The 26,458-nt window shown below is 45.0% G+C and overlaps 1 protein-coding gene across 1 annotated transcript in view; it reads left to right on the top strand.

The window, feature by feature from the left end:
* The first annotated feature begins 13,995 nt into the window (after nt 1-13,995).
* The window catches only part of susd2 (sushi domain containing 2), a 148,142-nt gene continuing 135,679 nt past the window's right edge, over nt 13,996-26,458 (top strand). The window contains exon 1 of the mRNA XM_041203058.1: nt 13,996-14,077. Coding sequence (XP_041058992.1) covers nt 13,996-14,077 — 82 coding nt within the window. The remainder of the gene's footprint in view (nt 14,078-26,458) is intronic.

The following is a 26,458-nucleotide window of genomic DNA, read 5'->3' as shown; positions in this document are numbered from 1 at the left end:
AAACTGACTTTTTGGTGGAAAGAGTTCTAGATTTTCACCCCACTTTTTGTGAAGCAGCACTTCCTGACATCATCCTGAATGACCTAACTCTAACTTTAAGGACATACCCTGGTGTCTGGGCACATACGGCATAGGAAATAGTTTCTCTTCATCCACCCTATCAATTAATTTATTCACCTTAAATGCTTCTATTAGACCTATCCTAATCCTTTTACTGTAGGGGATATAAAGCCTTGGATATGCAACCTGTCCTCAGAATTAAATCCTTTTAGTCCTAGTATCACTAAGGTGAATTTGCTGCAAGGCTTGTCTTTCCTTCCGGAGGTTCAGTGCCTTGAACTGAACACCATACTCTAAATAAGGGCCAGCCAGACCTTTGTATAACTTCCAACCCTTTGTATTCCACTTCCTTGAAATATATAGCAAGATTTCCATTAAGCTTTCCAATTATTTTTGTACCTATCCACTAGCTTCTATGATTCCTGCACTTGGACCTCTAAATATATTTGCACCTCCTCAGTTCCTCCTCTTCAAAATTGTGCCATGGGATCTTTATGTCCACCTGAGAGTACAGTTGGGGCCTCGGTTCAATGCCTTATCTGAAAGATGGCATCTCTGATTGTGGATCACTCTCTCGGTAATATTAGTGACCGTATGTGCTTGGAATGTCTGCATTAGTGGACTTTCAACCTAGGTTTTCTGCTGAAGTTTTGAGAGTGAAGATTGAATCCATAACCTTCTGACTCAGAGTTGAGAACGTTACCGTGACTGACACCAGTAGTAATATCATGGTGGAGACTATGCTGTATGGTAATTGTAACATAATGGTTTTATTACTCGCCTAGTAATGCAGAGGTTTAGACTAATGATTTAGACATATGTATTCAAATCCTACCATGACAGCTGGCGAATTTGAATTCAAGGGATTAATTAATTCTGGATAAATAGCTAGTATGAACCATGCTGGTTGAAGCAGTTGGCTCACCACCTCCTCATGGGTAATAAATCCCAGTTCTCCTTGTGAAGGCCACATCCCATAAAGGAACAAAAAAATGTTGATGGGTCCTTGTTATGGCCAAAAGTTATTTTTATAGATTAAATGCAAATTTTGAAGAGCTTAGCACTTTTGACCTTAGTACTGCTCAATTTTTCTTTATTCATTCATGGGATGAGGGTATCACTGGCCAGGCCAGCATTTATTGCCCATCCCTAACTGCCCTTGTTCAGCAAACATTTAAGAGTCAGCCATATTGCTGTGGGTCTGGAATCACATGTAGACCAGATCAGGCAAGGACAGCAGATATCCTTTCCTAAAGGACATTAGTGAACCAGGTGGGTTTTTACAACCATCAACAGTGGTTTCATGGTTATCATTAGACTTTTTAATTCTAGATTTTTATTGAATTCAGATTCCACCATCTGCTATGGTAGAGATTTGAACCCAGGTCCCCAGAGCTTTACACTGGGTCTCTGGATTATTAGGCCAGTGACAATACCACTACACCATCACCTCCCCTAATGTAAATCTAATTTATGTATGTTGAGAAAATAACTCTTAGCGATAATTACCTATATTGCACTGCCGACATTGAATCTGTAGATATTAAATGTTAGAATAAATGACAAAAAATATTAATTAAAGTAGATTTGAAGAACAAATAATTTTCACAAATTATTAGAGTCTTAATTTATTTTTTATCTTTAGTTCACTTCATTCTGTCATTCCTATGAATGCGTAGGTGGTAAAATCATATATAAATGAGCTGGGGAAGAATGAACTTAGGCTTTTGGTGATGAACGCAACAGGGCAAGATGCCATTTCTACCCCCTGAAAATATTATTCAGAGCTGGAATTACAAGCCTCGTTTGGAGTTCAAGGTGGTGCTGGTATGAGAAATGTGAACAGCCAGTAACATTGAATTTTGACTCTGTCAAGGACATCCCCCTATAAAGACTCTCTGCCCTGTGGTGAATTACTTTAGCAGTTCGCTGCCCAGATGGTGGTATTATAAACTTCTCTGTTCTACAGTAAGTACACGTGTGGCTACCAGCACTGACAATTTGAGTCAGCATGTAAATCTGCCAATTTGTTGACCATGACTGTTTAAATTATATTGTATCTGTGTGTATTTTGATTGTTTTTGTGTTCGGGATAAATCTTGAAACTGTGCTTTGTCAAAATGCTGAAACAATAAATATATTGCTGAAGCCTAGTTGGTGCAGTAATAAATTGCAGTACATGGCCAATGTGGGACAGGAATGCAATTTGTGGCCTTATGACTTGGGACTCTTGAATTAGAACAGGAGTCAGTTACAGTATAGAGTGCCAGAAGGATACGAGTAAAAAAAGAATTTTGATGTCAGATACCGATTCTTAAAGCAGTTTTTTATGAGTGAACATCCTGATGGTATGTCGCACAGTCTCCCCTTCATTGCTGCTGATTCTTACACACATTGCCCTGCGCAGACTGTAACTGGGTGATCCCTCATTGGCCCTAATTCAAAAACAGTCGATTCTCTGTGCTTTTTGTTCCAGACCAATTTGAATTTGCTGAAGTTGAACAAATTATTCTATCTGCTTTGTTTATTCACAGTTGATATTCTGTCCTCCTATCTTGTGTTTTGCCAAACCTGGCTGAGCTGTCAAACAGAAATAATTTGTTTAGGAATTTGCTGTCATCTGATGCGCAGTAAGTCACAACTGGATAACCTCTGCTACAAACAAGACCTTCTGATGCATGTAATTTCCATGAAATGCCAAAATGGTGCAAACAGAAACAGTTATTTGCTGCTGGGCAAATGTGAACGAGCAGCTATTGACCAAACTTCAGAATATGTAGCTATATCACAGTAAATTCTCCAATTTTGACGAGAGAATTGTGAGTTTATTCCCCTCTGCCATGATGCCTTTTTGCTGACAATGTGTCCTAAGAGCAGAATTGAGGTCCTGGAGAATTCACAAATTCATTTAGTGTCAACCCTGCTTCCTGCAAACATTCAAGGGCCGTTGTGAGCCTTTTGTTATGTTCTTCCACTGACGTGCCATGGACCATAACATTGTCCATATGGTAGATGACACCCTCTAGACATTGCAAAATAGCTGACATTCTGCATTGAAAGATTTCTGGTGCGAGGTGATTTCGAATGGTGAGGTGTAGACGCAGAATCTGCCAAAGTGGGTGATGAATGTGGTCAGAAATCTGGACTTCTTGTCTAGTGGAAGTTACCAAAAGATGTTGTTAGCATCAAGCTTTGCAAACGCTTTTTAGAAAGTTTGGTCAAGCTGTCATCCACTGAGGACATCAGGTGACCTTCTCTCGCCACAGCTTTATTGGACTGTGTTAAGTCGACACAGATACGGATGGATCCATCCAATTTTGGGACTGAGACCATCCCAGGACACCATTCGGTTGGTTGAGTGATGGGGGAGATGACATCTATTTTTGTCATCTCATCCAGGTGTTGCTGCACTTGCATCATGAGTGGATGCGGTATTTATAGTGGTGTGAACAAAAACTCGGGATTAGCATCCTCCCTCAGTGTAAACCTGTATGCAGTCCACAGTCACCCCAAACCGGTAAAGAGTTTTGGGAAATCCTTTTTAAATTTGGAACCAGGCCCTTGCTGACTGACCTCATCAATTTTCTGTGGGAGGTTGAGGTCAATACAAGTTTTTCAGCTGAAAAGTAACCATTCTTGGTTGTGGATTCTTGGTCTTTGTCTTTGTACCGGAGTATCACCTGCAGCATACCTTTCTCCTGGAGTTTGATGCCGCCTGGTCCGTATAGCTGTATTATAGGTGGCATCAGCCCTTGGGTCACGAGTCATGGTTTCTTGCCTGAGAGGACCGTAACACAGGCTTCCATGTCCAATTTAAAGTTTGTGAGATGATCATTAACTGAGATATCTGCATTTCATAATCAAAATACCTGAACTTTGATCTCACCTAAGAAGCATGGTTGTATTTCCTCTTGGTGTGGGACCTTGGCCTCATGAATTGTCTTGGGATCACCTGTTTTTCTGGCTGTGTTAGCTTTGCATAGCTTTCTGAAGTGCCCTATGCATTTATTTTATTATTAATCATTCATGGGATACGGGAATCGTTGGGTAGGCCAGCATTTATTGCCCATCCCTAATTGCCCTTGAGAAGGTGATGGGGTGCCAATCAAGTGGGTTGCTTTGTCCTGGATGGCACCATTCACTACTCCTCAGATACTGAAGCAGTCCATGCTCAAATGCAGCAAGGCCTGTACAATATCCACGCTTGGGCTGACAAGTGGCAAGTATCATTCATACCACACAATTGCCAGACAATGACCATCTCCAACAAGAGAGAATCTGGCAATCACCCCTTGACATTCAATGGTGTTAGCATCACTGAATCCCCCACTATCAACATCTTGGGGGTTACCATTGACCAGAAACTGAATTGGACTTGCCACATAAGTACTGTGGCTACAAGAGCAGGTCAGAGGCTAGGAATCCTGTGGCAAGTCACCTCTTGACTCCCCAAAGCCTGTCCACCATCTACAAGGCACAAGTCAGGAATGTGATGGAATACTCTCCACTTGAATGAGTGCAGCTCCCACAACACTCAAGAAGCTTGACAGTGCTGAACATTGTGCAATCATCAGCGAACATCCCCACTTCTGATCTTATGATGGAACTAAGGTCATTGATGAAGCAGCTGAAGATGGTTGGGCCGAGGACACTACCCTGAGGAACTCCTGCAGTGATGTCCTGGAACTGAGATGATTGACTTCCAACAACGACCACCATCTTCCTTTGTATTAGGTATGATTCCAACCAGTGGAGAGTTTTCCTCCTGAATCACATTGACTTCAGTTTTGTAAGGACTCCTTGATGCCACACTTGATCAAATGCTGCCCTGACGTCAAGGGCAGTCAGTCTCACCTCACCTCAAGAGTTGAGCTCTTTTGTCCATGTTTGAACTACAGCTTTAATGAGGTCAGGAGCTGAGTGGCCCTGGCGGAACCCAAACTGAGCGGCAGTGAACAGGTTATTGCTAAGCAAATGCCACTTGAAAGCGTTGTTGATGACCCCTTCCATCATTTTACTGATGATCGAGAGTAGGTTGATGGGGCGTAATTGGCCAGGTTGGATTTATCCTGCTTTTTGTGTACAGAACATACTTGGGCAACATTCCACATTGCTGAGTAGATGCCAGTCTTGTAGCTGTAGTATGGGTGCGGCGAGTTCCAGAATGCAAGTCTTCAGTACTATTGCTGTAATATAGTCAGGGCCCATTGCCTTTGCACTATCCAGCACTTTCAGTCGTTTCTTGATATCACGTGGAGTGAATCAATTTGGCTGAAGACTGGCACCTATGAAACTGGGGACCTTCGGAGGAGGTTGAGGTGGATCATCCACTCGGCACTTCTGGCTGAAGGTTGCAGCAAATGCTTCAGCTTTAACTTTTGCACTGATGTGCTGGGCTTCGCCATCTTTGAGGGTGGGAAAATTTGTGCAGCCTCCTCCTCCAGTCGTTTAATTGTCCACCACCATTCATGACTGGATGTGGCAGGACTGCAGAGCTTAGATCTGATCCGTTGCTATGCATTTATTGCCCATCCCTAATTGCCCTTGCTCAGAGGGCATTTAAGAGTCAACCACATTGCTGTGGGTCTGGAGTCATATGTAGGCCAGTTAAGGACAGCAGATTTCCTTCCCTAAAGGACATTAGTGAACTAGATGAGTTTTTACAACAATGGTTTTATGGGCATCATTAGACCTTTTACTTCTAGATTTTTAATGAATTCAATTAATCTGCCAAGGTGGGATTCAAATCCAGGTTTCTGGAGCTTTACCCTGGGTTTCAGGATCACTAGTCCAGCGAAAATGCCATGGTCTCTGTGGTGGAGGAGTCCATTGAAACCATGAGCACATTGTTGACCCTCATGGCCAAGTGCACTGCCTCCTCCATTGAGAGAGTGGCGACTCTCATGGAGAGGCAGTCCCAGGGACAGAATGAGGGATTCTTGGGGTTGCGCTCGGTCCTGCAAGTCCTCAGTTAGGCACTGAGCTCAGGTGGTCTGTGTGAGTGTGGGAGATGAATGATGCACCCAGTATCCCAGCTAGGTGCCCATCCATCAATGGTGCGCATGGAGGTCCACAGTGATTTAACATTGGTGCACGAGCTGCCTGCCATCTCTATGGGCTCCTCTCAGAGAGCTCTGGATGATGGAAACAGCTCCTCCGTCCCTCTGCCAGTGACCATGGAATCTGATGAGGCTGCGGCGATTGGGGAGATGCCATCTGTGGCACTGGCTGCTCCCTCCCGGCAGGGCCAGCACAGGCTCCACGGGCCAGAGGACAACCAACAAGGTCATCAAGGCCAACAAGACAGCACAGTCAGCAGGCTGTCTCCAACGCTGGTGCCAGCGAGGGGGAAGCACCTAGAGACAGCATTCACAAACATAAGTTAAAGGCACCATGAGCACAAGAGGGACAGATCACGGGTGTTTTTGTATTCATTTTTGTTAATTTTATGTTTGATGTTGAATAGCAGAACCATTCCTGTTAAGATTATTGCATTGTCAGAATGACATAAATTGTGTTTGCATCTTCATGGCCTGAGTATGCTTCACCTTTTTATTTCATTAGTGCGGGGAACACTAGTACGTAATGCTGGATGTAGGTGGTTCTGAACTTTATTGCATAGGCACTGAGTGTTCTTTGTGTTCAAATGAAAGAATCCTTTCATCTGGGATGGAGGCGGCAGCCCTGCCATGCGTTTGAAGCTAATTTTTGGTAACTGAGCTGAAAGAGTGTTGGATCAAGACGTTCCTGATATCCCTGCCTCCCTGCAGCTTACTGAGGTCTGGCCCCACACCTCATCATTCTCCTCACCGTGCTCATCTTTGGACACACTACTGGACTCATCATCTGTGGCTTCTGCAGCTGTCTCAAGGTCCTCTTCCTCAAATGGGTCCCCCCTTGCCAGTGCCAGATTGTGGAGAGTGCAGCATGCAACCACTATTAGTGACACCCGCTCTGGGGGGTATTGTAGTGCATCCCCTGAATGGTCCAGGCATTGGAAGCACATCTTCAGAAGACCTATGGTCCTCTCTAACACTGCCCTTGTGGAGGCATGACTTGTACTGTCTTCATATTGATTCGTAACATTTCTCTGCCTCTGTCTTGAGTGGCAGAGAGGCATCATGAGCCATCACTTCAATGCCGTTGTCACCCAGCAACCATCCGTCCAGCCGGGCTGGAGCACTGAAGAGCCTTGGCACCTGTGAGTGTCTGAGGATGTAAGCGTCATGGAAGCTGCCTGGGTACCTTGCACGGACTTGCAGAATCTGCATCCTGTGGCCAAGACCATCTGCACGTTCATGGAGCACGTTCAAGACCCCTTCCTGTTGACAAAGGCACCCGGCTGACCTGCTGGTGTCTTGATGGCCACATGTGTGCAGTCGATGGCACTCTGGATGCAGGGAACCCTGTAATCACTGCAAAGCCTCTAACTCACTCTGTCTGGCTGGCCTCTTATGTATGGTAAAGAATAAAGGTCAGTACTCAGCTTAAACAGAGCTTCTGTCACCAGCTTGACTTAATTGTGGACAGCTGATTAGGACACTCCATACAGATCCCCCACTGAGTCCTGGAGGCATAGAGGTTGGGGGCCACTGTGACCTCCAGAGCCACTGGCATGGGATGTCCAACCACACAGCTGGAGCTGATCTCAGGCCAAATCATCTGGCAAATGGAGGTCACGCTCCCCCTTGAGAGGTGGACCCTTATTCAGCATTACACCTTGGACATACGAAGGTTGCTGCATTGCTGCCTGTAAACCCTAGCAGCAGGATAGTGGCATCTTCTACAGCCCCTTCTTCCTTGGACTGCCAGCTGGCTCTGCGCCTCTTGTGTCTGCGCCTCTCCTCCCACAGGTCACCCCCCTGGAAGCTGCAATGGGACACCTGGCCTCCTTCCCCTTCTGCCCCTCTCTTCCTCCTCAGAGGAGGTACCTTCAGCAGAGGCCACAATCCCAATTACTAGGGGAAGGGAAGGCTGTCTGATATCTGGAAGGGTCCACACAGGCTGAATCCTCCGGGGGCCTTGCACACAGCAATGAGTCCTGAAATTAAGCCTGGAAATGCTGAGAATGAAGCCCCGAACAAATATGAAGCTGACAAGTACCAATAAGCAACCAACTGCAAACTACCTCCAAAACCTTTGACAAATGACACTGGCAATGCTGCTGACACGTTTTATCCCACCCTTGATGAGGGTTGTAAAAATGTCAGCTGGCTGCCTGCCTGTTTTGCCCGCATGATGAGCAGAAAATCGCACGGCAAGGAAAAATTGCAGTCAATTGGATTGTTAAGGGCTCTAAGTGGCTGCTTAATTAATGGCGGGTGCCTTTTCGGCATCCGTGCGTGCCTTCCAAAGTGCACAATGATGTCGGGATGCTCACCCGATGTCATCACGCACTATTTTACTCCCGTTCGGGTCAGGCACGTGCTCACTCACAGGACAAAAAATTCTGCCAATGGAAATGTCATTTTCTCTGATACCGAACAGCATCATGAAAAAGAGTCAAAGCTTCAAGTTAGATCCATGCTTTATGTAGAAGGTCCTGTAGCAGCGGGCATTCTCCTAAGGCAAGGGGTGCAGGAGTCCACTGCAGACCTTGATTTCATTAGTAAAGCCTTTGACCCTTATTTTAGCCCAAAACAAAATTTAGTAATTGAAAGAACACCTTTTAACCGGTGGTCACAATGACCTGAGTAAGCAATTGAATTATTCCTAACGGACTTATATCGCCTAGGATGTGGGGTGCTGAAGCACAAGCTAATCCGTGATTGCACAGTTGTGGGTGTCAGGGGTGAGAAACTCTCCGACTTTCTGCAGACCAAAGATGATCTTACATTGGATCAAGTGGTCCAGTATGTGAGGCAGGCTGAGCTTTGAGCACTTAGCCAGGCTATAATTCATGGCAATTCCAAAGTTTCATATGTCTCTGTAGATTGGGTAGGCCCACGGGCAGTGGCCCTACCCATATGAAAGTCTGCCAAACCAACTGAAAGGGCGGGAAACTTCACACCAGCAATCATTTTGAGATGCTTGTGTTGTGGTGCAAAACCCAGCACAGTTGCCAAGACTGCCCAGCAGACGTTGCGGAATGCTTCCAGTATGGCAAAACTGGACACTTCAAGTATTTCTGCAAATACAGCAATTTTGATTGAAGTCAAAAGCCAGAAAGTATTTATGAAACAAATTCCTTCCAAGGAATGGAAAGTCAAGAACAAGACAAAACTAGAATTTCTTGAGGAAGTAGATAGTCTTCATCCAGACTACAGGTCAGTTACAGGCCAAGTTCAAGTCTTCGATACTAGGTTTAAAATTGATGCTAGAGCAGCTGCTAACATATTAACAACTTCAGCCAAAGACCCCTTTCTCCATCGGGTATCAAGTTATGAGGTGGTGTAGACCTTCCAATAAAACGCAGGATTATTGCTGCTATCAGCCACAAGGGGCAACAGATTGTTGATTCTCTCTATGTTCTTCACAATCAACGTACATTCTTATTGGGTGGTAATTTTGGAATACTTCTAGGAAACTTAGAGAAACCAGATGATGCTCATCGTTTGAACAACTCATTGTCTTTCATGCAACAATTTTCATCCTTTTATATAGAAGCAGTGGAACTTCAACCTTCAGAAGCTGAGGAAGTTTATATACTCAGCAGTAAGTTCCTTTCTTTTACAGAGACACCATTCACTACACCCAGGGCAGACAAGGGAATTATAAATCTCTCAGTTAATCATGAAGTAAGGCCTGAGGCATTGGATACAGAAGGCAGACAGTGACCATCTCAATGAAGACCTGCTGGACTTGAATTGGCTGTTCCTAGATAGTAATGAGGAAGAATCCCTTGCAGTGCTGAGTGATCTCTTAGAGGTTGAGGTCCTAGAGAATGATTCATCTTTCAGGTTGAAATGATTCATCATTTATGAGATGTCCATGTGGGAGACATGGCCTGCCCATTTAGGTTGAAATTTCTAGAGGGTGGTTTTCAGCAATTTTCAAAAGACATTTGGTACTCAAAAATGTTAATTTTATCCCTAGTCTATTTAATCTTTCCTCATGATTTAACCCTTGAAGCCCTGGTAACATTCTGGTGAATTTGCACTGAATTCCTTCCAAGGCCAACATTTAATTTTAAAGGTGCGTTTCCCAGAACTTTTTGCTGACTCCATATACCTGTGGATGTCACCTTCATTTCACAATGCACTTTGTTTCACCTTTCCGATATCCTCCCCTCCACTGTGAGGTGGAGGTTAACAGGGTTCACCATGAGAAAAGGTGGATAGGCCTTGAAGTGGGAGTCTGTGGATACAGAGAGGACTTGAGAGCCCTAGACTGCTTCCACCCAAGACACTTGAGGTCCATCATGAGAATTCAGTGAGAAAATCACAAGCATCGAGGCCCTTCATCATACTGAAAATTCAACTTTGATGGGCAGGCCATTTTTCCCGCAAATCATTTTTAGCAGTTAACAAATGTGTAAGTTTCAAAAGACACTCTCAGGAAGGTTAATCTGCTCTGCTTCATTTCAGTGACTCTGATTGAATATAAAAAGTAAAGGGGCCATTGACTGAGGTAATTAGGGTTTGAAGGAAAGTAACAGGGTGGGTAGAGAGAAACATTTTCTGCTACTGAAGGAGTCTAGGACAAAAACTTTATAACTTTAATATCAGAATCAGGTCATTCAGCAGAGAATCTGAAACATTTCTAAACACAAGAATGTGGTACAAGTGTCTAAATTCATCCATTAAATTAGTAGATGCCAACTCAGTTAATACAGGCTTGCTAGCCAAATGTATCGAGGGATATGGAGCTAAGGGTTATGGATGGAATTAGGATATATTCCAGCCATGATTTTATTGAATGGCACAGCAAGTTTGAAGGGCTGAATGGCCTATACCTGTTTCTATGTCCCTATGATAATGGCTTCTGTGCCTGCTCCTGTATTATTACCTCTGATGTCCCCAAGGGTCTATCCTTGGCCCCCTCTCATTCTCATCTCCATACAGCCCTTTGGTGACATTATCCAAAAGCACAGTATTAGTTTTTACATGGATGGTGATGACACCCAGCTCTACCTCATCACCACCTCCCCCAACTCCTCCACTTTTGATAAATCATCAGATGTTTTATCAGACATCCAGTACTTGGGTGAGCAGAAATTTCCTCCAATTAAATAATGGGGTGGTTGAAGTTATTGTTCTGGGTCACCGTTCCAAACTCTATTCCCTCGCAACAGACTCCTACCCTCTCCCTGGCAACAGTCTGAGATTAAGCCAGTTTGCCCATAACCTCGGTGTCACATTCGACCTCGATATGAGCTTCCGACATAATACTTGTGCCATCGGGAAGGCTGCCTATTTCTGCCTTTGTAACATCGCTCAACTTGCCCCTGTCTTAGCTTGTCTGCTGCTGAAACCCTCATCCATGCCTTCACTACCTCCAGACATTACTATTCCAGCATGCTCCTGGCTGGTTTCCCATATTCAACCTTCTATAAACTTTAGGTATCCAAAACACAGCTGCCTGGATCTTAACTTGCACTAAGTCCCGTTCCCCTATCATCCCTGTGCTCGCTGAGCTACATTGAGTCATAGTCAAGCAATGTCTTGCTTTTAAAATTCTCTTCCTTGTTTTCAAATCCCTCCATGGCCTCACCCCTACTTGGCCAGAATTTTACATCCGCTCCGGAGTGATCCAAGTCAGAGAGCAAAATTGGGAATGGTGGGACTGCTGCCCATCACCTGAAATTTTACCAGTGCAGGGGAGGTGTTGGGCAGTCTGTCCACCCTTGGGCTAATTGATGCCCTTAAGTGGCCAATTAATGTCCACTTAGGGGCCGCCTGGAGACACATGTGGTGAGGCCACCAGTATACCAAGATGGCCTGGCTGCAGTCTCGGGGTTGGGAGCTCTCTCTTATTTGGCTACCCTGTACCCCATGGAGGGTTCAAAAAGGGCCACCATGCTTGCTTACATTCTCTATTGCTACCCTCTCTCCCCCTCACCAGCCTGCCTGACTGGTCCTGGCGAGGCTGCCCACTTACCTTGTACACTGGCCTCCATCACTGTCCCTTGTCAAGTACTGGCTGCAATCCCAACAGTGGCCATCACTCCCGGTGGCACTGCTCCAACAGAAGAGCTGCCGGCCCAGCAGGATATTCTCCCTCAATGGGGTGGTAGGCACAACCTCAAACAACTAATTGCCTGACAATTGAAAATTGTAGCTTCCAGGGCCAGAGGGCTCACTCCTGACTTTCCAGCTGGTTGGCAGGGCCACTGTTTCTGCTTTAAATCCCGACTCCTATCTTTGTAATCTCCTTCAGCCGCACAATCCTCCATGATATCAGCACCACTTTAATTCTGGCATCTTGTGCATCCCCAATCATAATTGCTCCACCATTAGTGGCCACGCCTTTAGTTGCCCAGGCCCCAAGCTCTGGACTACCCTCCCTACACCTCAACACTTCTCGACCTCACTCTCCACCTTTAAGACACTCTTTAAAAACAACCTCTTTGACCTAATATCTCCATTTGTGGCTCAGTGCCATATTTTTTTTATAATGCTCCTGTGAAGTGCATTGGGACATTGATGCTATATAAATATAAGTTGCTGTTATGACAATTGATGCTTTGTTGGCTAACTTCCAGGTAATTGGAGACTTGACTCAACACTGAATTACTCTAATTATGAGAGTGAACCAGCTTGTTGAGGTTTTTATATATCTTTAGTCTGAGTATAATGTTTATCCAATTAAATTTTCCACAAGACTTTGCTGAATTCCTCCTTTCCCTTTCTTCCTATGATATGCAACAGTGGCTTTCAACATTTCTGATTGATGACTCCAGACATTGATATAATCCCAGAAAACATCTGCAATTGCTGATACAATCCCAGGGACCTTCTGCCCGAACCCCAAAATGATACTGTCAACTATTTCAAGGATAACAGGGCGATCATGGTTAATGTTATTAGTATACAGCAACAGAAAAAATATAGCAGTTAATCACAAATTACAGGATAAATGTAGAAAACAGAATTCACAGAAAATACTATGCATAAGGTAGGCAGCATGCCTGAATCCCAGGTGGGCCTCTTCTGAACCTTCTGCCCTGTTTGAAAATCATGGTATACAGGTTTTGAAAAGCTAAGTTTGGCATTGTTTAACTTCTTCTTGACTTCTTTATCTCCTCTCCCGCTCTTTAGAAATTACCTCTCAACCAGCACCATTAAAAACATTGACCTAGTCATTCATCTCATTGTTGTTTGTCAGAGCTTGCTATGTGCAAATTGTGTGCTGTGTCTCCTATGTTACAAAAATGACAATGCTCTAAAAGTACTTCATTGGCTATAGGTGCTTTGGGACACCCTGGAATCATGAAAGGTGTTATATAAATGCAAATCTTTCTTTCTTTCAACCACAGCTATATCCTCCACTGCGTTGGGTCCTTCATTTATTTTGAATTGGAATGAAAGTTAATGATTAGGAGATATGAACAGCTTGAAGATTGAGTGCTGGTAAGTATACCAAGAATTGATATTAACACTCAGATTAAAATCAACCCCAATAGTTGCAACCAAACCTTGTGCATTCAAATAAGCATCACAATCCACCATTGGGAACAAGCAGCCACATTATGCTGCAATGAGGTCAGTTCACCCAGGGGCAGTGATACAATTTGTACAGCATCAGCAGACACTGACCTTTGAAACGAAATTAGGTTCAATAAATGATCTTTCAGTTTCATTGTTCACTTACTCATTTATTTTTAAACTCTAGGCATTCCAAGCAGTGGATGGATCCATTTCCTATCCAAGGCAAATAAGAGTGTGATTTTTTTTTTCTCTTGTGGGCTTCACAAAGTTTTCTGAAGACATTAACAGACTCTGTCCCGTTGTGAAACCACAGTGCAGTGAGTGGTTAGTGAATCAACACCTCACCATGGTCAAAGGCAAAAAACAGAAGATTCAACTTTTTTGCCTTTTAGTGATTGGACTTATCTCCAACTTTGCACTTCAAGCAGGTAATTGAAATAAATCACTGGAAATAGTGCAATATCGTTTCTGTTCCCCTTTCTTGCAAGGCTTTATTTCGTATGTTTAAGTATGTTTTGATTGGGTCCTTTTGACATTTGGATAATCTGGCACAATTTAAGAGTTAATAAGAAATATATAAAAGCGTATAATTAGTGAAAGCACAATTAACAAACAGACCCAGATGTTTAAGTGTGAATTTGATGCACAGTATAATTTTTTTTTGTGGAGACCAATGTGCTCTGAAATGCTTTGGCTGTCTTTCTGTATATTCTGGACAGGATAACATGACTAAAGGTGGCTTCTGCTTTCTAGCTATGATTTAAAACTTCCTGCACAATTTCCATCCTGAACTGGATTTAGGTTTATTCTGTTTAGAACTTGTATCCAGGATAGGATGAGATGCCAATCTCGCTTAATACAGTTGACAGGCCCCTTTGTATGTGCCAGTGTCTATTTGATCAGGAGGCTTGTCATGGCAGGTGTTTGTCAGGCTGTGCTGTGACTGTTAGTTCTGCCATTTCTGTGTAAAAACAGTAACCACTGTCTTTTGGTTCAGAAACTTTGGGCAGAAATTTATGTCCTGCGGGCTGGCGCGCGCCCCATCCGATTGGTGTAAAATCGCAGGAGATGATGTCGGGCGAGTGCCCCAATGTCATCACACATTCGTGCGATATTTCACTTGGCGAGCGAGCACAAAAGTCAGAGGCGAGCCCGCCAACAACGAAGAGGCAATTAAGCCATTAATGGCACAACTGTCTCCGCTTTTTCATGGCCCATCCAACCTAATGGATGGTAGATGGGCAAATAGGCCATGCAGCCTTTACGTCTTTCATCAAATCTCATCCAAGGGCCGGATAAAATCTCCGTTATGAAATAAAGTAAAAATAAATATCTGTGGACAGCATTTTTATGAGATGCTTGATTGTGATGTATGGATTTTTTTTTGCAGCTTTCTAAAGCTTCATTTCATCATTTGAATGTCTGCAGCTCCCTGAGGCAGCTGTTTGTCTTCAGGGAACTCTCTTGCAGCGCTCGCCCGCGCCTGTGGTGACATCATTGCTCTCCATCTTCCCACCCCCACCCTGGCAGAGCTCAGCTTTTCAGCACACGTTTCATGCTGGCTGGCCATTAATTGGCCCTGGCAAAGATGGCATCCGTGACCTTATGGATTAATTTGTGGGTGGAGGCTTGTGATGGCCAACAGAGGTCACCTGTGGAGCCCTGAAAGAAGCAAATGGCATAGAAATTGAGCGCCGCAGCAACTTTCATAGCCACTGGCAGTGGATGCCCTCCATGTCCCTGTGGCGCTAAATCCTGCAGTAGCTGACAGATATGAGCAACCAGTCCCCGGGACATGCAACACTAGTTCTTGGTCATCTGCAGGAATGAAAGGCAGCGTTTATGGACCCTCGGTCTAGCTAGGCGCCAACCAGTGCTGGCTCGCTGTGGCTCTTCAGCAGCATGCACGGGAGCCCCAGCTGCCTCTTTTTCCTGAGGGTGCTGCTCCTCCCTCTGCCCAGCCAGGGGCCTCAGTCACTCTCTCCTCCATCATTTTCGCTCTCTGTACTCCATAAGGCATACAGCTAGCTCATCAGGCTCCATGATCCTGATGTACTCCACCTGCAGGATGAAAGAGAGAGGCACATGCGTTAGCTTGGGTGCACTAAGAACCTGTCTTGGTTGAGTCTGAAGGCCCCTTAACACATTCGAAAGACTGCTGGCCACCAGAGATTAGTGTGCTGCATGGCTGCCCGAAACCCCACTCACCTCCACCCCACTCCACCCAACTAATTGGCAGCAGCTTTGCCCATTGGACTGCATGCTGTCCTTTCAGCTCAGGCACAGGCATTCTCCTAAACCTCACTGCAAGGCTGCACTGTTAGCTTAAACCGTGGGGGAGACTGGTCCAAACCAGGATAATGACTTCACAAGAGACTATGAGCACCTCCACCAGTGACTGCTCCATGGCCAGCTTTAGCAAGGAGATTGTACAATGTGCCCAGTCATCCAACTGTACTGCAGTCTACTAAAACACTCATTAGTTTGCAGTCTGTGCCCGAGGGGTGAAAAGTTCTAGACCACTTGATGGCACTTTGATTCCTCTGTGTTGCTTGAGTGGGCAGAGAAGCTAGAAGCCTGACTCCAATCATATCAATGTGGCTGTGACTGATCTGTCTCAGCTGCAGAGGAATGGTCAATTTGTTCAGGGTTTCCTTAATGTGTGGCTGCTACCCTCGCCCAGCACCACCCCCCTCCCCCCCACCACACCCCACAACCCCACATGCATTCATGCGCTACCTTCCACTGCAGGGCAGCCCATGCCCCCCTCCCTCTCCCAATGTACCTCAATCACAGGACAGCCCTTGCCTCCCTGCCCCCAATGCACCTCAACTTTGAAGTCCAACAGATGACTGGGGTAAGCGCTCCACAATGTTACTGTGTACTCACCTCTGAGTTCCCCTAGAAGTGCATGCTCACCAAGTGCACATCTTTTATATGCAGTTGTGAAAGATGTCGGCATGGGCAGACGATCCAACAGGGGTGGATGATTCCGGCAGGCTGGGCTTATAATGATATGGAGATGTATTACAATGAGGTTCCCGACATCTGATGGCAGGAAATGTGGCCCGCCATTAGCGGGTGAAGCGGACAGTCACAAATAGGTTTCATGATGTCGTGAAACTGATTTTTGGCCTTCTAGCCATATTGTCTGCCCACGTCACCGAACACGCCTGACGCCAGCTGGCACAGATGATTCCATCTATTGTATTATAGGAATGAGCGCTGTAAAGAGAGTTACCGAGCTGGGAGCCATGCGATATATTGCAAATGTTCGGCCATCTTAGAAGCTGCTGTTTTAAGTCACTGAAATGCAGCTCTTCAGTCTTTTAAAACTCAATCAGTGGTTTCAGCCCAATAAATAAATAAAGTCATTTTAATATAAAGCATGGCTTATTACACTGCAGCGTGAGGGCCAGAGAGGTGCTGGAGAGTACTAATTACTATCAGAGAATTAACTGCTGGCATGACTACTATCTAGCTGCTCCTATTGCTGCCCTACTCATGTCACTGCTGATGAGGGTCCAGCATTTATTTTCTCTTCTATGCCTAGTGGCATATAAAGCCATCCATTCCCTCTACTGCTTTTACATCCGGCAGATCTGCTGTGCATTGTTTCTCTAACCAAGACTTTCAGGTGAGCAGGTCCTTAACCTGACCTAGGCTGTGGGTTCAGGCTACATATGAAGGAAAATGGGTTGGGGTGGTGGGTGCAGAAATCACAACTCTATTCCTGTCAGGCACTGATGATTACTCTGATGGAGGTCAAGATAGGCCAGAGCACTTATCGGTGCTCAATTGCTGTGGGGTATGATTGAGGCTGGGGTAGGGGTGCATTGTGAGAGAAGGGCACTTTGCTCCCATCAGTGACAAGTACCTGCTGAATGTCAGCCCAGAATTCAGGCACTGCAATTCTCAGCTCTGCTTAGCAGAGCTGTCTGGTGTGGTCCTTGAACCCACGATGGGCCGAAGGGTCTGCTTCTGTGCTGTATGACTCTATGACTCTATGATTTCTAATGCAGAGGCAGGAATGTTACCATTCAAGCCAAGAATGTTTCCCATCCAGCATCATTGCTGAACCTTAACCGTCATTGCTTTGGATCCGACCCTGTGCTTTTTCCCTTTAACATCACTCTGATTTTCTGGAGCTGTTCTGTTGCTGAGACCCCACAGTGATCAGAATTCAGCATAACATGACGTTATATGAAGGAAAGTGGGGTGGGGTGGTGGGTGCGGAAATCACTACTCTATTCCTGTCAGGCACTGATGATTACTCTGATGGAGGTCAAGATAGGCCAGAGCACTTATCAGTGCTCAATTGCTGTGGGATAGGATTGAGGCTGGGGTAGGGGTGCATTGTGAGAGAAGGGCACTCTGCTCCCATCAGCAACAACTACCTGCTGAATCCCACCGCCCCACCCTGCTTTCCTTCATAACTTCAGCATATTGTGTACCAAGAAGCCAGAATAATGACTGCTGTGGGAAACAGAATGGCAACAGTGTCTTATTAATCTGTCTACCTCCAACATCATGCTTCCCTTCTGGAAATCTAAGTTTAATTTTAACTGAAGGATTTGTGGCCAAGGTCAGCTTAATGCTAGTTCTGAACTTTTCAAAAAACAATTGTAATCTAATCTCCAGCTAGTTTTGTACAAAACTGAATGCTGCAACAAATTGTTAATCTCAGATCTGACAACCCTGGGGTTAAAGAGTATCGAATGCTATTTTTCTTTTCCTGATGCAATCAATTATAAGACTGAGGCAACAGAAATGGAAATGCTCCTTATTTCAATGCATAAAGTATCATTATAACCTCAGAGTCATAGATCAGTTTTTAGAAAATTCAATCTTGATACCAAATCTTCAGATCTAACTGATAACCTGATTATGGGCTGGCTGTCGATTTAGTTAACAAATGGGGGCAGGGAGTGACTCACAGTGACAAGATTATATTAACTTGAAATTCACTTGGGCAGATGAATATTAATATCTGTCTGTAAACTGATGGATTATTGCTTGGCATTGTCCATCCAGAGGATTCCCAAAGAGAATGCAAAATGGTCCTAATAGGAACGGTGAGAGAAATGTTCTGTCTGTATTACAGTAGTGACTACACTTCAAAAGCACTTCATTCGCTGTAAAGTGCTTTGTGGCGTCCTGAGATCACGAAAGGCAGGATACAACTGCAAGCCATTATTTTTTCTTTCAGCATGCCATAGTCAATGTAAACATTGGATAAAAATGGATGAGGAAGACAATTCTTGCTACCTTATTTCATCCATCTAGAAAAACCTGCAGTCCCCCCATTTCGAAATTTAACTGTGTCTTAAGTGATTATTTTTATTCTTTCATGGGATGCGGGCATCACTGGCTAGACCAACATTTGTTGCCCATCCTTAATTGCCCTTGAGAAGGTGGTAATGAGTCACCTCTTGAACCGTTGCAGTCCATGTGGTATAGGTACACCCACAGTGCTGTTAGGAAGGGAGTTCTAGGGTTTTGACCCAGTGACAGTGAAGGAACGGCGATATATTTTCAAGTCAGGATGTTGTGTGACTTGGAGGGGAACCCGCAGGTAGTGGAGTTCTCATGTATCTGCTGCCCTTGTCCTGCTAGGTGATAGAGGTCAGGGTTCTGGAAGGCACTGCCGAAGGAGCATTGGCGAATTGCAGCAGTGCTTCTTGTAGATTCCACTCACTACTACCACTGTGCATTGTTGGTGGAGGTAGTGAATGTTTAAGGTGGTGGATGGGGTGTCGAGCCTCTTGAGTGTTGTTGGAGCTGCACTCATCAATCACACTGCTGACTTGTATATGGTGAACAGGCTTTGGGGAGTCAGGGGGTGCATTACTTGCCGCAGAATTCCCAGCCTCTGATCTGCTCTTCCAACATTTTCATTCCAATGTTGATTCCAACATTTTGCCTCCATTGTCTTATCCTGAAGACCAGTCCAACTGTTTGTCATGCTTTACGTGAAAAAGAACTTGTTGACATCAGTCCTAACTTTGACTTTGCCTAATTTGAACTTGATACTCTTTGACCCGCTGCCATGGTTTAACTTGACGTAAAGTCAACCAAAGTAAACTTTAAAATGATTGACCTTGAAATTATGCTGTGGCACTAAAGTGTCCAAACACTTAATGCATTAAAATCAACTGTTTTTTTTAAAAGAAAGCAGCCTAGGGTGAACATAATAATTCTTTATACAGTATAACTTTACAGCTCATTTTCAGGACATTTACAGGCTATATTGGTTATATTAAACCACCCCATAAACTGAATGTTCATTATATGTTTCTCAGAATGCAGAAAATGTAACAGAATAAAAATATTGTGTTGTGCTCTGGAAATGCCATTATTAAGGCTCAGATGAACCTATCTTTGACAAAGACAGTGCTCCCCTGATCTGAGTGCTCAGATTGGTGTAGCAAGGAAGTGCTTTAGAGTGTGTGTAAATGGAGCTTATGATTAACAAAGTGTAATATTTAAACAGTAATTTTTGTTTCTCTCAAGAATAATTTCAGGTAACTGTTAACTTGAGAAGGTGAGTTGTTAGATAAATATATATCTTAATATGTTTACTCATGGCAATTAAACTCAACAAGGTACACCAACACTGGCTCTTCATTGGATCAAACTGCTGCAAAATCATTATTACCACTAATCCTTGGCCATGGCCCATTTTATGATAGGTTACACAGTGATAGCAAATCTGAGACCTATGTGGTAACTTGATCAAGGTTGGTCCCTCTCCCACATGGGGTGACCAACAGTGTAGTTACAAATTAAATGTGCTGATGAGGGTGGGTAGCAAGGCTCAATGCCAAGCTGAATTTAATCTATGCCTTTATTTGTCTTGTTTTTAATCATTTTCTTATCACCTCATTACTTGTTGCCTGTACTGCTTGAACATCAATGCCTATGAGTCTGTCCTATTAATCACCCAATAATATATTTAACACAACTACATTTTAAAACGTGAGAACAGGAGACTACCATTTAGTCCAAGAGCCTGATCGATCATTTTGTTGGCCAAGGTATCCCAGTTTCCTGCTCTCTTTTCAAATCCCTTAATACCTTTAGGGCGGAATTGTCCCAGATTTGCACTAGGTGTGGTAGCGGAAGAGTTAAACAAGGTTTTTCCCATTGGCCGCAATGGCGTCTTGTCATGCCGTATCTTCCCAAACCCGCCGCTTTGATTGTGCATTCTTGGGAAAGACGCTGTTTCCATGGCGGACGGGCTCTTATTTGCCTGCTACGCTATTACCCCACCTCTTCATCATGTCGGGCGTCATATTTAAAGTCCAGCCGTGCACACAACTCTCAGTGCTTCCAGCCCATGATCGCTGCATGGAAGACAGGATTGCCCTGAAAGGCAAAAAGACTGCCACCCCCAGGTTTAGTGACGTGTCCCTCAAGCGCCACTTGGACGCCATGGAGGCCTGCCGTGATGTCCTCTAACCCCGCTCTGCCACAGGAGGGGCAGCGGCATCACCAATCCAGCATAGCAGGCAGTGGCAGCAGTGGTCAGTGTCAGTGCCCTGCAAAAAAGGACAGCAACCCAATGCCACTACAGGATGAATGGTCTCATCTGTTCTGCCAAGGTAACTCACTCTTCTAATCACTTTCAACTCATACACTCACAAACTCATCACACATCCACAGGGATCTCACACCTCAAGGGACAACACCACTAACTTCCGCATACATTCTCACATCTGCATCAGGCTCATACCCTCTCGAGCTTGCGTCCTCATCCTGTCCATGGCTCTGCCCACCACACAAACATTCCACGCAGTGCCATGTGTCCTGCTCACATTCTCTCTATCTGTTTTCATGTAGGAGAAGCCTACCCACATCAGCAGGGAGAGGTCCCAGACTGGGAGTGGAGTGGCCCTCACTGACTTTGAGTGCACGCTGACTGGTGAGGACATGGACCATGCCTGCGATGAAGGTGAGGTCAGCGGCAAACACCCCTGATCCTACACAAATTCATCCCATTCTCAATGCAAATATGAATGCTCCCTCTCCTGCTTTTGACAGTGCTGCCATGCACTAATTACCTCTACTTTGGTTCACAGGGAGCTCTGCCAAGTGACCAACACCCTCAGCCAGCCAGTCCCTCAGCTCCATCCAGGTCCTCATCTCCAGCCAAGAGGACACCTCCTCCATTGAAGAGCTGGAAATAAGCAGCCTGGAAGACCTGTCACAGCACTTACCCACACCCTGCATCAGCACAGAGACACATCCCTCAGTGGGACCTAGATCTAGAGCAGGCTCAGGTTCAGAATCTGGTGGTCACCGCACGGACACATGTCCATAGCAGCAGGAGGCAGGTTCATGCAAGCTCCCCGGCACTCAGAGGACTGCTGGGGATGAGGCATCTGAGACATCTGAGTCAGGTGACGAGCCTCTGGATTTGGCCTTCCAACTCATCGTGGAGAGTGAGCAGAAAGTGGGGGAACATCACACAGAGCTGTTGGAAGCCCTTAACAGAGTGGCACATGAGTCAGAGGAGTGCGCCTGCCTGCTCTCAGATGCAGTGGTGCCCACATGTGCATTTATGGAGGTCTCCATTATTGGGGAAGCTAACAGTTAACTTACCAAGAGTTCAATTGCTAATTATCAGTTAACAACCTAGTACCCATTTAGATGTATTATAGGGAGAACACTTCAACGCACCGTGGTGTCTGGGGTGCTTTACTGACCCCTCTAATCACATTTTGTTTTGATGTTGTAAGTTTCCTTTGTAATTTGTTTTTCTTTTGCAATATCCCTTTAAGGGGCTGCTTCTTACTTTGTCCCTCGTTATGTTAATTTAGTTGAATTGGTTTAATCAAAAGAGTAAAAGGGAAAACAGGTGAGGCAAATTCTCTCTTATAGAGTTTTAGGTACCTAAGTAAACTTCCGAAGAAGCCAGTCTTGGCCTCGGTCTTTATTGCTAAACAGCTATTTGAACTTAACATACATGGGGAGGGTGGCAGATGCCATGGAGACCCTGGTCCAGCAGGGTGCGGAGATGACTCTGTCGCAGGAGCCATGGTGATTTCCTGCAGTGGTACCGTGAGACGGAAACAGCACACCTCGATGTCCCTCCAAGTGCTCCTTCCTCTCAAGGAGTCAGGCTGGGGCACCCGAAGGAAGGAGGAACGGCAGCTGGACACCTTTGGGTCATCCACTCAGGAATCTCAGAGGCTGTCCTCTCTCTCTGAGTCTCCTTTGCCTGTGAGCCCCTCAACCTCATCCTCTGTCACTGCAGAGGGAGCAGCTGGCCAAAGAGTGATTCTGGAGAGAGAGGTGTATGTATGGCAGGGCCTTTCAGAGCCTCGTGCAAGCACTCTCCCACACACACAGATCCTTCCTGTATCACACCCACCTCAATGTCCTGAGCATTTTGAATGCTGCCTACTGGGGTTCACTTTCAGTTGTCCATCTAAGCTGAGCTGCATCTCCCCCCACCCAATGATCTCACTCCCATGCAGCACCTGATCTCACCCAGCACGACTGTCATTTCACTTTTGATTTAGACAGCATGGTCTGGATTTGCTTTTTCCTAAGGTCCCCATCTTTTCCCCTCCCCCAGCCACCCATTTCCTTTCCCCCATCACAGCTGACTCCTTGGCATCACCTTCCACCTCACCTCCGTGATCTATCAGCCACAACCCTTTTACTTCGGCGATGTCCTGGTGAACTTATACGTTCCCTTCCTTCCTGAAAATCCCACCCCCATCTACATTCACCTCCCCGTCCTCTTCCTTCCCACCCCCAGGGTCTGTGTGTGCCTCTGAGTCCCCACGAATGCCGTCCCTTCCACTCCTAATGACAAACCCTCACCCTCCCACCTTACTGCCTCACTCTGCCCTAGGTCATTCTCACCGTTCCCTCATACCATGCCCAACCTCTGTTCACACCCCACCAGGCAGTCTTGGTCCTGTTAGATCCCTCCCTTGCATGTTCACTTGGAAATCCCACCCCTAGAACCCCTCCGTCCCCTGCCCCCCAACTCCCAAACCCCCAACCGCTAGCCCCCAACCACCCCCACCGTCTCCCCCTGTCTCCCCCACCTCCCATCACCCTCCCAAACCCCTTCCCCCTCCTTAGTCCTCCCAACCCCACATAATCCCTGTCTGCTTAGTCCCTCCCCCTACTTGACTCTCTCAGACACCCTTACTTCTTCTGCCACCCTTAGTCCTTGATAGAACGAGATGAAGAGGACACTGGCAATGACCCATTGGACCAAATGACCTGTTTCTGTGCTGTCCATTCTGTGTAATTCTATGTAATGCCTGGAATCCTAACCCATTTGCTGTGCCATGAAAATGTAGTTATTAAGGCTTGGCTACACCCGTGCGCAGTAAAGATACTGCTCCTTTTATTCAAGTGCTCAGCTTGAGTGTAGAGGGAAGATACCATGCACCATCTGTAAATGGAGCTTATGATTAACGTATTGTAATTCTTAAACAGCAGTTTATATCTTTTTCTCAAAACAATTGTGTTTCCAGGACAATTCTTGATGTAACTGGTAACTTCCAAAGCCTAGTCTCAGTATAAATATATGTCTTGATGTTTTTATTTGTGGCAAATGAACTCAAGAAGACATACCCCATACAGATATTTCATTGGACCCAGCTGCTGTTGATACTCATTATTGCCTCTAGTTCTTAGCAATGGGTTATTTTATGCTTGACTAAATCAGGATATCATATCTTCCAATCTATGTAATAACTAGATTGTGCAGGGATTATCAATTTAGTTAAAAATTAAGTGTTATGGTGGTAGGCTGTAACCCACAATGCCCAGCTGAATTTATAGCTGGCTCAGCTCATTCCTTCAGCCCTTCAGGCACCTTCAGTTCTCTATGTTCTTTCTATTTCTGCTCTATTTTCTTTTTCTCCACACTAGGTTCCTTAATATTGAATCAGAATGGTCAGCAGCTCTAGTCTGGCTCATTTTGCCATTTGCTTACTCTCTTTTCTTCCCCTAAGAAAGTAGGAATGGTAATAAGAAAAAAGCTAATTCATGAAGGTACATTTTCAGGCATGGAGTTGCAATTTGCAATCTACCCACAACCATTTCTGTTGAGGAAGGCAGCACACAAATTTAGTGCTGCTTCCTTGTTTCCCTGAATGTAGCATTGGTCTGAGTGAGGCCTGTGCTGTTGGCTGTCTGAGCATTCAGTAGGGAACAAGCTGTGTGTGCTGATGTCATGTGAAGCAGTCAGTCTGCTCCTTTTAAAGGCAGTCTGTCCTTCTTAGAGGGGAGTTGTGCTCAGTGGAAGTGAGCTGCTAATGGATGCCTGTTTTGTCACTGGCTACAAGTAGGGGGTTCACATGTTGAGTACCAGGCAAGAAAGAGGTTTCCAAGGTTCACAGATATGTACTGGCGGCCTTATTTGGGTAGATACATATCCAATGGAGGATTGAATTTTGGGTGAAATTGCAATTTATTTGCAGTTAGTCTGGGACTAAGTGTTACTACTGGCTAATATTTACAAGGTGCAACCTAAAAAGCTGTTTACAATTTCCTATTAAATGCCCCAGTGCTAAACAAAGAAAGTTTGAAGTCAAAAATAAACTGGAGACTAACATCACCTATTCACATAGGCTTATTTTTGTGAATATTGTAATCTGTTGGCATAGATTTTTGTTATTGGGAGTGACACCAGTCTAAATATCTTCCATTGATGTTCACTGGCATTACCATCGCTGAATCCCCCACTATCAACATCCTGAGGGTTACCATTGACCAGAAACTTAACTGGACCAGCCATATAAATACTGTGGCTATAAAAGCAGGACAGAGGCTGGGAATTCTGTGGTGAGTAACTCATCTCATGTCACCCTAAAGCCTGTCCATTGTCCATCAGGCACAAGTCAGGAGTGTGATGGAATATTCTCCACTTCCCTGGATGAGTGCAGCTCTACCAACACTCAAGAAGCTCAACACAATTCGGGGCAATACAGCCCACTTGATCAGCAACTCATCTACCAACTTTAACATTCATTCTCTCCATCAATGGCACACAGTGGTATCAATGTGTACCATTTACAAAATGCACAGGAGCAACTTACCAAGCCTCCATTGAAAGCACCTGCCAAACCCGCAACCTCTACCACCTAGAAGAATAAGGGCAGCAGATGCATGGGAACACCACTACCTACAGGTTCCCTTCCAAGTCGCCCACTATCCTGACTTGCAACAAAATCACCATTCCTTTACCATTGCTGGGTCAACATCCTGGAACTCCCTTCTGAACAGCACTGTGGGTGTACTTACACCACACAGACTGCAGCGGTTCAAGAAGGTGGCTCACCACTACCTTCTCAAGGGCAATTAAGGATGGGAAATAAATGCTGGCCTTGCCATTGATGCTCACGCCCCATGAACGAATATATACTGTTATGATCCCAGCTGATGTTATTACTGTACAAGCCAAATCCCAAGGGCGATCCCGTCTTGATGGATCATACCTTTTATTTTTTGTTTAGAAACGTGGAGAATGGCTACTGAACAGAGTCACAAGAGTTAGCTGATGAACTTTTAACAAAAGAATAAAACATTTATTAAACAAGAAAAGATTAACTATATTATAATATTCCTTCATCCACACCAATACCTTTACAGATATATAGAGATTTGTAAGGATAACACAAGTTACAAAAACTATCTTATACTCGCATGATCACAGTAAGTACACAGTCCATGTAAACCAATAGGCGACCTGTGGTCAGGCACACCGCACTCTGAAACCAAGTGACTGATGCCACCCCAATCAGATCCTATGGATCTCTCCTCAAACTGCACCACCA

The sequence above is a fragment of the Carcharodon carcharias genome, chromosome 13 (assembly GCF_017639515.1).
Source record: "Carcharodon carcharias isolate sCarCar2 chromosome 13, sCarCar2.pri, whole genome shotgun sequence".
Lineage (NCBI taxonomy): Eukaryota > Metazoa > Chordata > Chondrichthyes > Lamniformes > Lamnidae > Carcharodon > Carcharodon carcharias.
This window is presented reverse-complemented; position numbering and strand designations above follow the sequence as displayed.